General features: G+C 43.7%; 1 protein-coding gene across 4 annotated transcripts in view; it reads left to right on the forward strand.

Moving 5' to 3' along the window:
• TCF7 (transcription factor 7) overlaps window positions 1-11977 on the forward strand; it is a 157902-nt gene extending 145925 nt beyond the window's left edge. For 2 of the 4 annotated variants that reach the window (XM_063120740.1, XM_063120742.1), the window contains one exon: window positions 11804-11977. In XM_063120740.1, coding sequence (XP_062976810.1) covers window positions 11804-11883 — 80 coding nt within the window. In that variant the 3' untranslated portion in view covers window positions 11884-11977. Of the gene's footprint in view, window positions 1-11780 lie in introns of all 4 variants that reach the window. The other 2 variants (XM_063120741.1, XM_063120743.1) reach the window with 1 other exon arrangement.
• The last annotated feature ends 783 nt before the right edge of the window (window positions 11978-12760 follow it).

Below are 12760 nucleotides of genomic sequence, written 5' to 3' on the forward strand. Positions count from 1 at the left end.
AATCTGTGTTTCATGTCACATGAGACATAGCAGCTATTTCCTCTAGCTTTGCCACTATCTGCCATTGTATCTTCTGTCTGCTCTTCTGTGACAGTATCAACAGACCATTTAAGAGACAAAGAGTACTATTCAGTTTATGCCTTGTTGCATTTTGACACATCAGCTAAGTCCCTTCCTCTAGTCTTAATTTTTTTGAATGCAGAACGCAAAGGTTAAAGGACTCTAGAATACTTGACTTCTCACCCAACATCCCCCACTACCCCAGCAAATACAGTCACACATCATTTATCAGCTGCTGCCTGTCATACCAGTATGGCCTGTTAATTTATTTTTATTTTTATTTTTTGCAAGAAGCTAAATTCATATTTAAATAGTATCTTTGTCAAATTACTGTGCAGGACTAAGTTTAGGATTGATTTTTCATCATGAAAGTAGCAAACACGTTTGGGATTCTCAGTTATCTTCAATGAAATTTAAGTGGCAGATGTACATAGAAACTTCCCCTTTCAGTTGCAATTTTCAAGCCACAGGCAGCTATACTCTGCAGTTAAGTCCCACTCAGTTCCATGTAAATTTGCATAGGACGGCAGCCATGCAGCCTAACACTAAGCATGTTTATTCTGACACAAGTCCCAATAAAATCACTGGGGCTCATTCCCAAGCAACTATACAGGATTGCAGTCAAAGTCTCATAGTTTTACATTTTGGACGGTTTTGTACTTTGGAGACCCACTCTTGACCCACAACCAACCTTGGTGCCATCACTACTCTGTTGCACTAGTTGCTGTCATTGGACACAGGTTTGCCTCTTTGGGGCATTATGTTTCTTTATATTTCACATTTCCCTACATTTAGCAGCCATTTTTTAAAAATTATGCATACGTACACTTGAGAAGGATCATTTGAGAAATGGGGTGGTCAGAACTGAGACTCCAGTGGTGATTAGAAAGCAATGTCCACCAGGAGGCACGAGTTGGTTGTCAAGAGAGAAAGGAGAGCGATTGAGAGAGGCATTACAAACCCTTAGAACAGGGATAGGAAACATGCGACCCTCCAGATGTTACTGGCCTACAACTCCTATAAACCCTCACCATTGACTATGGTGGTTAGAACTGATGGGAGCTGCAGTCGAACAACATCCAGAGAACTCCATGTTCCCCACCACTGCCTTAGGAAAGCCTCAGTGGACAGGACCTTGGCTATGGGCTACCTACTGAACATCAAGATTGCAGATGCTAATTGTTAACTTGCAACACATTCGTTTTAAAATACAGATTGCTTACCTTTAAACTGTAGTTCTTCAAGTGGGCAGCTGTGCATTCACACATATGGGCCCTGCACCTGTTTGGGAACCTCTATAACTGAGGGATTCTTAGCAGGAACCCACCCCCACCATCGCAGTGTGCATGTCCCTAGTGGGTTCCCACCTATTTTTTCAGTTCCTTGAGACTGCCCACTGCAGCCTCAGAACCAAGCTGAGCTTCAGTACCAACATCAATATTGCCATCGACACCATAGCAGGGAATAGTGGGTTGTGTGTATTCACAGATGACCACTCGAAGAATTAATTACAGATAAGCAACCTGTCTTTCTCCTTCGTGGTCTCTATGTATCCCACATACAGGCAAGTAGCAAGCTGACTTACTAGTGGCAGATCAGTGTCCTACTTTAAGACAATGAACAAAACTCTGCACCCGAAGGAGCAGTCTGCTTTGGCTCACACATCAAGTCTGAAATGGCTGATGAAGGTTGACAGTTTCGACCAGGTGGCTGCTCTGCAGAGCTCAAGAAAACACCACTGACACAGCCATGGCATAGGTCGAGTGAACTCGACTTGGACCGGAAAGGTCAAGGCCAATCAATCCATACACCAACTTAATAGGGTGTATCAACCAGGACAATAGCCTCTGCAACAACACTGGTAGTCCTTGCCACTTGCCACAATAGCACAGAAATAAACAAGGAACTGATGAAAGGACTCAGTCCTTGATTTATAGAAAGCCAACACCCTCTGAACGTCCAGGATATGAAAAGAAAATTCAATCGGAGTAGAAGGAAACAAAAAGTTAGAAGGGAATACAACATGGAACTCAGTGGAACTCAGACATCATATTGGGCAGGAACACAACATCAGGAAGGAGCACCACCTTATCACAATGTAAAGTTATATAAGATGGGTCTATACACAACACACACAGTTCGCAAGATCAGCAGGCTGATGTAAGTCACCAGAAAGGCAGTTTTCCAGAATTTGAGATGGAAATCTGGCAGAGATAGCTGACAAATATTCTCTCAGGAAAGAACCCTTGTTCTAAAGAGACAAGATAAATTGCAACACTCAGTGCAAGTGGCAGCAAACAGGTAAAAATCATGAATGGTAGCAAAGGATGCCTACTTATGGGCATAGGAATGTCTCATAGATGGCTGATGAGTAGCATCCAGAATACATTGTACCACGTCAGGGACTGACAAGGCAGAAGAGGTCAACGGATTCTCCATGCCATCAGTCGTAGTGTGCTGAGGTCCATATTTTGCCTTGATCCCATTTTTTTCTGATTATCAATGGAATCTGGTTGGTGGCACTTGCTGTGGGAGAGTTGAAATAGAGCGGTAAACCAAGGTTGCCTTGGCCATCACAGTGTGATTAGGATACAGTCCGCCTCCTCTACTCTTTACCTCTGCTAGCAACTGTTGTTATGAGCAGCGAGCGTGAAAGAAGATTAAACTGTGTTCCCGTTCAGTGGAAGCCAAAGGCATCCCCCATGGACTTCTTCTCCATTTCTGCTCTGCTGAAGAATATTGGGCAAACAGCATTGTTCACCCAGGCAGTCAAGTCCACCTCCAGAGCACCGCAAAGGTAAAATAAATCTGCAAGGACTGCCCTGTCCAGCTCACACTCATGGAAGAGGAGTAGATCTGACTTAGTGAGTGGGCTACAGTGTTGTCCACCCTGGCAATGTGCCAGGGTGGATAACACTGCAGCTGACCAATCCAATGGGAGATGCACCAGTTGAAGATTCTGAGGGTTAGGTAGACCAGAGGGAGAAATTTTGTACCTCCTTGCTTTTTTAAGTAGTAAATGGTGGTGGTTTTGTCCGAGGCTGCGTGACCTGACCCAAGCAACCTCTGAGATCAGACTTGAAAGCCTGCAAGGCCTCCAAGAAATTGATGTGACATGCGTATTCTACCTTGGTTGACACCCCTTGCATCTCCAAGGGACTACAGTGAGCTCCCTACTCCAACACATCTGTGGTAAGGATCCAAGATAGAAAGGCTGGAGAAACAGGAGTCCTACACCCAGGTTGGAAGCATCCGATCCACACACCAACTACACTTCCCAGAGTACCACAAGATGGGTGAGACAGCTGTTCCTGAGGGGGTTGAACACACAGATGAACCTATTTTGGAAACACCCATATTCTCTGAAGGGGAAGCTGGATCCAGATTGCCCACTGCCACATCTGATGAAGTTCAAGGCACCAGGGAAGTCATTGAGTCTGACTGATAATCATCTGTCCCTGACTATGGAGATACCCCTGGACGTGACCTGGAATGTACATCTGTAGATTGTATTGACACCTTATGCTTCTGTACTAATATTTATTTATTTATTTATTTATTTATTACATTTTTATACCACCCAATAGCCAAGCTCTCTGGGCGGTTCACAAAAAAAACAAGGTGGTCAGGGTAATGGCCAAGCACGAATTCAGGAGTAGCATGGAGGGCAATGGAATGGATGACACCAGAGTCTGTGCCTGTTGTAGTAACAGCATGGGCAGATGGCAAGACAGATTTCTCGCCCACAAGACTGTTGTTGAAATCAACTGATGCGTTGGTATGTATTGGCCATGGAATCAGGACCAGAAACGTGTTGGTACCAATCATGGGAGACGGGTCTTGGTAACATGCATCCACTGTCTGCCCTCCATACCCAGAGTGTAGCTGGTCCCAATAGTAGTTGCGTTGAGGTGTTAGAAGCCTATCCCAATCTGAAAGTGGTAACTGGGATCCATATCTGGGATGCTTATATAACCTAGATGTATGTTCTCTCTGACGTGTGGAGCAGTAGCTCAAGTACATGGAATCTGGAGATCCTCTCTGATCAAGAGATTGATAGCCCTGGCGGCAGGGAGATTGGCCCCCATTATCAGTTGGCTTGCGAGTTGGTGCCAGAACTGGCTATGCTTCCCTAATCCTGCCTTCCAATGTAGACACAACTGGTACCGGATCCTACACAAGGGTCAGTCACTAGAGCCTGTTCGATAAGTTGAGTTGTAAGCAATGTCAAGTGAATGGAATATCTGTAGAGGGATTGTACCGTCAATGGTACAACTAGTACTGAGACAAGCAATTATGGCATGTGGGTCCTCCTCACCACTTCTGTTTCTTTGGCCATTTTCAAAAGTTTCTTCAATGATCACCCATGTGTCAGTGGGTCAAAATGGTTTGGATTCAGGACTTGAACAGGGGAAGCAGCAATTTCCGAAGCTTCTAAAGGCCAAGGCAAGCAGGAAAGGGTCTCTGATGCCCCAAAGAGGGGAGGGTTCCTTTGACACCAGTGTCGTAGTGGCCTTGTCCACCAACAGGTCTACCACTTCAAGGGCTTTCCTATACAAGATAACCTGTCAGAGCAATAACGTCTCATTTTGTAAGGGCTTGACAGTGAGTGCAGGCTTCCACTTTGTGCCCTTTTCCAAGACACAGGGAGTTTACTGCCACAACAGACACACTTCTGAAATGGTGCCCTGACAGCCATCCACCTGTGGGTGATCATGGAGAGCATGAACACAAAAGAAACAAATACAATTCAAAACAGTATCAGGCAGGGAAAACTCCTGAGAAGACAAAAAGACAAAGTTGGAAGAAAGAAACCCCTCAGCAGTTACACTATGAAGAGCGAATAATGAGAGAAGTTCCCTACAAGGCTACTTCATTGGTGGTCAAAAGAGAACGGAGAGACTAGACAGGACCTTGTTAGGGACATGTGCACTGGGACGGTGGAGGAGGGTCCAGCCAAATATTCCTTAACTTATAGACATTTCTCGAATGGAGCTCCACGCAGGCGCAGAACATATGTATGATGCACAGAGACCACAAAGAAGAAATATGTATTATTTATTTTACTTTTGCTTGTTTTAGTAATAAATTTTTGGCTCTTAGGAGGACCCTCTAGTCACTTTTGCCCAGGTCCAGTTCACAGCAGAATAAATACACACAACGCAATAACACTCTCTGGTTCAGCAGCATTTCAAACACAACCAAAGCCAGGCATATCTTTAAAATGCAATTGCCTGTGGCTTTTTGAGCATTTTCTCAAAGGTCTGGGAGAGAAAGAGAGTTGAAATGCAAGAGCAACCCAACAATAATAATTTTTTTAAAAAGCTAAAGCACTGGTAGCAATCTGAGATCTGTGCCCCAGTCACTGCATTCCTGGCCTGTTGCCTGAAATCATTTTGGTATTTGCCTAACACACACTTTGTTCTAGGAGATGCTGGCAGCAGAAACTTGCTGAAGAACTGAGTGTATGTGTCCTGTTTAGTTTTGTCTCCAGCAGCGAAATTGATGTTGCTTCTTTTCTTCTTCCTCCTGCTCTTGCTGCTGTTTATGCCTCTGCCTTGCCCATTCTCCGCCACGCATGCTCCTTGTTCAGATCCTGCCTCTCCTAAGAAATGCAGAGCTCGCTTTGGCCTCAACCAACAAATGGACTGGTGCGGCCCATGCAGGTGTGTATCAGAAACCTTTGCTTTCCAGGCTTGTTTCTTAGCACCTAGGTTGTTCTTCTCTGTGTGGTTTTGTTTTCCATGCACCATTTCTACAGCTGCCCTTGCACCTAACATGACTAATGGTACTCTTTAGGTTTGCTCTTTATGACCTGCCTAGGTCTTTCCATGGGTTTCACCTTAAAGTTGCCTCCAGATGCTTTCTACTTCTAAGATAGAATAGTGAAAAGGGTTTCTTTACTTAAAATACCATGTTCTACATGTATAGACCAGGAAGAAAAAAAGATCTTAGGAGTCTTACTTTCTAGCCAAACCTGAAGACCACTGGCAACTGATAAAAACACTGTAAGACATACCAGTTGCGATTCAGAGGCGTCAAAGTCTCAGAATCCTTTTCCAATGGATCATCATTCATATGGCCCTGGGCAAACCTGGCCTTCTAAAAGGTGTGACACCCCTCCCTCCCAACTGCAAATCCAGAGTGGCAAGAGAAAGGTGTTGACTGAGACTTCTTTGGAGGCAGGATTTTGGGAATGGTATTCTCAAAAGGCTACTTCCCTTATCATTGGCTTTTCAGAAAAACGATTTGTTTGACCTCTCAGGGTGTTGACTATGAAAGCTTATTCTTTCATACTGGGAGCTGGTTTAGACTCAAAATGGTTTGAGCATCCCCCTTGCATTGAGCTTTCTTTATTTCTTATTGTGCTCACAATTGAATCAACCTGTAGCTGAATACGGTGGAAACAGCCTTGTTTTCTCTTCTAGTGCAAACAGATTTCTCGAAGTGTTTGTACACAATAATGGGGAGCAGGGGTGCCCCCCCCCCAAAAAAAGAGGGAGCAATCATTTCTCCTTTGCAGCATGGAGTCCATGGTTCTTTCCTCAAGCTTGTACTTTTATTATGGGCGTATCACATTGATTTTCTGCCCTCAAACCTGCACTAACATTATTAGGCTTTGTGTGTGTGATGGAAATGGTGATAAGCAATGAGAAGGTCTATGGAAGTAAGTGCCGCTGTTATGGCTTCACTCTAGCACAGTAAAGGAAGAGCAGGCCTCCTGCAAAGATGGAAGGGGTGGGGTGGAATGGGGTGCACAGGCTAGCCTGGGACTGTTTCCGGCTGAGCTGTCAAATCTGGCTCAGTCTTAAGTGAAACTGATATGGAGATTGCCTCCTCACCTTTCCCATAAATGGCAGCTCCCTCATTTGTGTTTTGCTCCAAGGTGAGAAGGCACTTGTAGAGGAGCCTCAGGAAAGCCACTTCCCATTACTGGCTATGTACACCCTTCTCTCTCTCTCCTGTGCCTGAAGCGTTTCATATATTTAAACAAGTGGTGAAGAGCAGCATAATTGTTTTTTCACAGGCACACATTCCAACATGGCTGCGTTTCCCTCAACACAACCAACTTCCTCTTACCTCCTCATCTGTTATGTGGCACAAGATAGTGTTCCTGTATCAGGAATTGCATGAGTATCCCACAAAGGATAAAATGCACACACACCCATGTGTGTATATGTGCATGGAGGGGTCTACTTTAATTGATTGTGAGGGGCAAGTTCCCATTTTGATAATACTTTGGCCTGCAATCAAAGGGCCATTGTGCAAGCAAGAAGGCATTTCCACTCATGCACAAGGGGCACAGGACCTTCAATTTCTTTTTCCAATTGCAACTCATCCAGCCACCTACCCACCCATCAGATGCTATTTTGGACTCTCTGCTAGCCCTCAGGAATGGGTTGGGTAATGGGTATGTGTGTGAGAGGAACTCCCAGAAGTTAAGATCCAAGCCATTGTATTTTAAGTTTGAGGATTGGATCACAGACCTGCAAACCCGGTCTATGATCCAATCGATCATAGGTCTAGCTTTTGTGTCCCAACATGAGGCTACCCAAGTCAAGCTGGATTCAAACTATCTGTTTGCTCCTATTATGTGTGAAATTATGGAATAAAGAGGAACTCAGTTGCCTGAACTGGTTCAATATATGATGGACTTCAGAGCTACTGTACAACTGACTCCTTTAGGCTGCCTAGTTTGACGCATTTTCCACCACCCTGCAGAGCACAGCACTTATGAGGAAGCTGGTTGTCTGTATCCACTGTGATGAAAGAAAAAGTGGGCTCTGGTTATCTTCATTGGCTATGTAATGGGTTATTATTTACAAGGACGTAGGCGTAGACTTATGAAAAGCAATTTGAGGCCAAAATGCAAGACTTGGTTTCTAACTCCCACCCAAGAAGATGTTTAACCAATGGCTGTTTTAGTAGCCTTGTCTTCCAAATGTCCGATTTACATTGACTAAAGAACTAACACACACTTTGCTTTTGGCCACCATTGTTTTTGAACTAACCAAAGTAGCTGGGGTGCTCTTTAGAACTTAAGGTGGATGGATGCTTGCTTGCTTGCTTGCTTATTTCCTCCTTTCCTAGAAATCTTGCATAATTGCAGCTGTTCTACTATTCCTGGTACTAGCATGCCAGCTTTAAAATCAGATGCTTGGTTGACTGGTCTCTGCCCATGCCAAGAATGGCTACCCCAAGTCTTTCCATTCTATAAACTGAACAGATGGAGCACACTATATCCAGTGTTTGGCACTGTCACTATTCTTAGGCCCAACTAAAGAAATAAATGGCCCATTGGTGTAAATTGTCCTATTAGGAAACTTCGTAAGAGAACAAAATCTTTACCTCCCTCTATTATGCAGGAGACTAGAACTCACAGTTCTATATAGGAGTCATATAAACTTCAGCCACCTAGACTACAGCTATCATCCAGTCCAACATAGGTACACACTATCCATATGGAGAAGGTTCCCCTAGCCTTGTTTCTTCCCCTGCACCTCTCTGTGCATACATAGTCAGTAGGAGGCGGCCATCAAGGGTGAATGGGTTATAAAAGTGCACTTCTCTCATATTCCTAGCAGCCCTCCCCCTTTCTCGGTCTAAGTTTCTCTTTTACTCATGGCAACAGTATAGGAACAACTTGAAGGCAGGCAGAATGGGAATATGGGTTGGCTGCATTGATACCCCTGCCCAATTCCCACATATGGAACTGCGCTTGAGGGCCTGTAGGCTTGGGGAGCAGGGAAAGGTTTAAGTGTTGCACAAACACCGCATGGAATAACTGATATGCTCGTCTTTTTTAAAAAAAAAGTAGACACACTCCTTTTACCACCATTGATTTTTTCACTTTTATTGTCCCTAAATAAGGATATTTCAGTTTTTGTAAATACATCACTCCATCATGTAACTGGAGATCCCACCCTAGATATATGTACAACTACAGCAGTGCACAGAGTAATTCAATACTATGTCAGTCAAGTGGGGCAAGTCCACCCCACTATGCTGCTTGGCAGGTGCTACTCCATTACCAAGTTATGTCCCAATATGAGGCCAAAAGAATAGTATCCAGGGGTAAGCAAACTGGTGCCCTCCAAATGTTTTTGAATTGCATCTCACATTAGCCCCAGTCAGCACGACCAAGGATTGTGGAAGTTGTAGTCTATAACATCTGGAGAGACTCTCCCTGCACTACACCTTTCGGCTTGCCACATGACCAAATCATCCCTAGCTTCTTACTCCTGCAGGCTCTCTTGACCAGCCAGTTGTGTGCCCTGCAATCATTTTGGGCAATGCGAAGTCCTTATTGCTCTTATAACACTGCAAAAAACCCACCCCCACCCCGCTCCGGGATGCACCAGTGCAACAGCAGAGGCTGCAATGCCATATTGACAGAATTATCAAACTTCAAAATCTTTACTGTTTTATGAGTCACTAAATGGTACAGGCAACACACATTGTGTAAGTCACTGAACGGATAAAATGCAACCCTATCAAGCTGATGCCTGCTGTGGCTAAAGGGAGAGTGAATAAAGGAGGGTTGCTGCAGCTGAGGCAATGCAGGTTTATGGGGTTGTGATTGCTTAAGCTTTTAATTTGGAATAATGGGTTACTTAGGAGGTGTAACATGACAGACGTGACTTAAAACTGCTTTTTTTACCCTGAACAAAGAGGAAACCCACCCACCCCTTTACTGGAACTCTTTATAGCAGTTCACATTTTCAATCCTTGCATTCAACTCCATGCACATTCTACAAGGCTGCTGGAAGAGCTTCATGGACAGTAGCTGCCACAAGTAGAGGTTTTCAGTGGTTTCCAATCCATTTCTGGCTCCAGCTCAGGTTTCGACCTTAAAGTCCTTCATGGGCTTGGGGGCCCAGTATCTGAAAGATTGCCTCTTCCTTCTGTACCTTCTGCCTCTTCCCATCTGTACATACCACCCTGAAGCCATCAACAGAGGCCCTTCTTTCAGTGCCCCCACCATTAGAGGACTAGTAGGTAGCCACACAAGGTAGGTCTTCTCAGCAAGTGAGCTCTTGTTAATTGAATGCCCTCCCCAGAAAGGCTTGCCTGGCACCAACGTTCATATATTTTCAGCATCAGGTAACCCCTTTTTATTATCTCAGAGAACAAGTAATTGAATCACTCAACAATAAGATAAAGTCACTATGGAGACACACACGGGACTCCAAGCCACAAGTCTGATGGCTTCTGGCTCTTCCATCAAATATTTCAATAGACTGTTTACATTGTTTATTTTATGTATTGCATTTATATCCCACCATTTTTCCTCCGAGGAATGCAAGATGGCATATATAATCCTTCTCCTCCTCTCCATTTTATCCTCACAACAACTACAATCCTGTGGCATAAGTTGGGCTGAGAGTCTGTGACTGGCTCAAAGTCACCCAGTGGGTTTCCATGGCCAAGTGGGGACTAGAACCCAGATCTCCCGACTCCCAGTCCAACACTTTAGCCACTACACCACACTGGCTTCTCCCCCTGCCCCACACAAAAAGTTGCTTTCCCAAAAAAACATTTATCAGCCATACTTTAAAATGTGCTGTGTAATATACGTGCTCACTCCATTGAGAATTACGAGCTCTTCTGTGCCAGGTTCTCTAAAAAATTATGGCCATGGCTTGTCACAAGACTCTTCCAGTTTCTTTCAGAAATGTCTCAACCTTGGTTTTGCAAAATACATATCTGCCTTGAAATTCACAATTCCCTAGTTGTGCATATGCAGCCTATGCACAGGCTGCAATTCACTGCATCTGTGGAATTAGATTATTGCACAAAGAGGGCAATGTCCACAGATGCTAAGTGGCCAACGGATCTCAACTGTGATAAATGAGTACATCGAAACAAAACAAAGCTCCCCTCTGTTTCAATTATTGCTACAAGAATCTTTATTCTTACCATTCCAGAAATTATTAATATGTAGGCCACCTCTAGCTTATAGAAAAGAATAATCACTTTTATTTTGAATAGCAGAGGTTGCTGACTATTTTCTTCACTTTCTCCTCCCCCAATTAAATTCTAACTATACCTTTGAGAGCTACACATCACATGTATTTTTTTTTACTATACAGGGATGACACTCATATAGACATGTTTGCACCATCATTTCTAACCGTGTAATACAGGATTTTATTTTGCTACAAGGACGCAATTCTATGTATGTTCTGATAGAAAACAGTCCAACATCTCCCAGCATTCCCCAGGCAGCACTGCTGGCTGGGAACACTGAACTTGTAAGGCCTTTTTTTTCTGAACCTGCATGGGATTTTGCCTTAAGAAGCTGATGCATATAGTACAAGTAGGCTACTACTATGAAGAAAAAGCCTCAAGACTAGCTATCTTAACCTATAGATGTTCCATTTCTTTATTACTAGCAAATCAAAATGCTTACAACCTGCAATGTCCCTTTACAAATGTTTAATGCCTCATAGAAATCCATCTGATACCGCATTTAACTCAAAATAGGCTGCAATGCTATAGTTATACTGCCATCCGGTGGTTAAAAAAAGTGCACATTGTCAAGCAATTTTAAAGAAATGCTTATTCAGACAAGTAGTGTGCAGAAGAAATGATGAGAGTGAACACATGGGTTTTATTTTCCTGTTAAGTGTTTTGTGCTCCAGAGATATAACTGTAATGAATGCTGTAATGTTTTCATTTTAAGAATATGACCCTGTAAATTCACCCTTTATTTACAGATAACTCTCTTCACTGTTCTTAGGAGGAAAAAGAAGTGCATTCGGTACCTACAAGGAGAAGGACGCTGTGCCAGCCCAGTTTCTTCCGATGGAAGTGCTATAGATTCCCCTCCCTCCCCTTTGGATGTGCTCCAGTGCACATCACCTGCTTTTACTTCAGACAAGCTTGCTGCCCCTGCCGATTTCACACATCAAAACCAAGCCACTCTTTTCCCTGTATCTGCGCATAACAAAACTGCTACAAGCATATCAGAACACACTTCTAAATGTTCAACGGTGCCTCACATACCTGTAGCACCCAGTGAATCCTCAGGGTACAGCGTGGTATCAATAGGAACATAGTACTAACGCAGCAACGATCAGCAAGGCTCACAAATTCATCAGGCACTTTGATGAGTGGTTTCGCTGCCTACGGAAGCTGCCCAGAGACAACCCCTGCCTTTCCACCATGCCATCAAATGGCGGACTCAAAAGTTGGGTGAAAACCGAGCCAGTAATCGGAAAACACTGGAGCACTGAAAGTGCTTTTTCTCTAGGTAAGCACAGCAAAAGTCTCTCTTTTAAAAAGCAGAAATGAGGGGGGGGGGGACTTAATTCTTGTTACTAACTGAATTATATTGCTTCATCTACCAAACCAGCTAAAAGCAAAATAAAGCACACAGATTTTTAATAGAAGCTGAGAGGTGCTACAAAGTAAAGGCAAACATTTGTTTCTTGCATCCAGAGATTTGAGTTTCAGTCACACTATATATTACACATGGATGCCAAAACAGCTGAAAGCGCTGTGGTGTGATTTTTACAAGCCCAACGATCTATATGGGGGGAAATGCAAAAGTGGTTTATAAGAAAATGTGGAATACATGCTTCATCTTTAAGAACAAGTGTTGATGTGAAGTAACAGGTTTCTTTACATATATAACAGGAACTGGAGATGCCAACAATTTGAAAATAGAAACTTGTCAGGTGATAAAGGAAGCATG

The sequence above is a fragment of the Elgaria multicarinata genome, chromosome 3, assembly GCF_023053635.1.
Source record: "Elgaria multicarinata webbii isolate HBS135686 ecotype San Diego chromosome 3, rElgMul1.1.pri, whole genome shotgun sequence".
Lineage (NCBI taxonomy): Eukaryota > Metazoa > Chordata > Lepidosauria > Squamata > Anguidae > Elgaria > Elgaria multicarinata.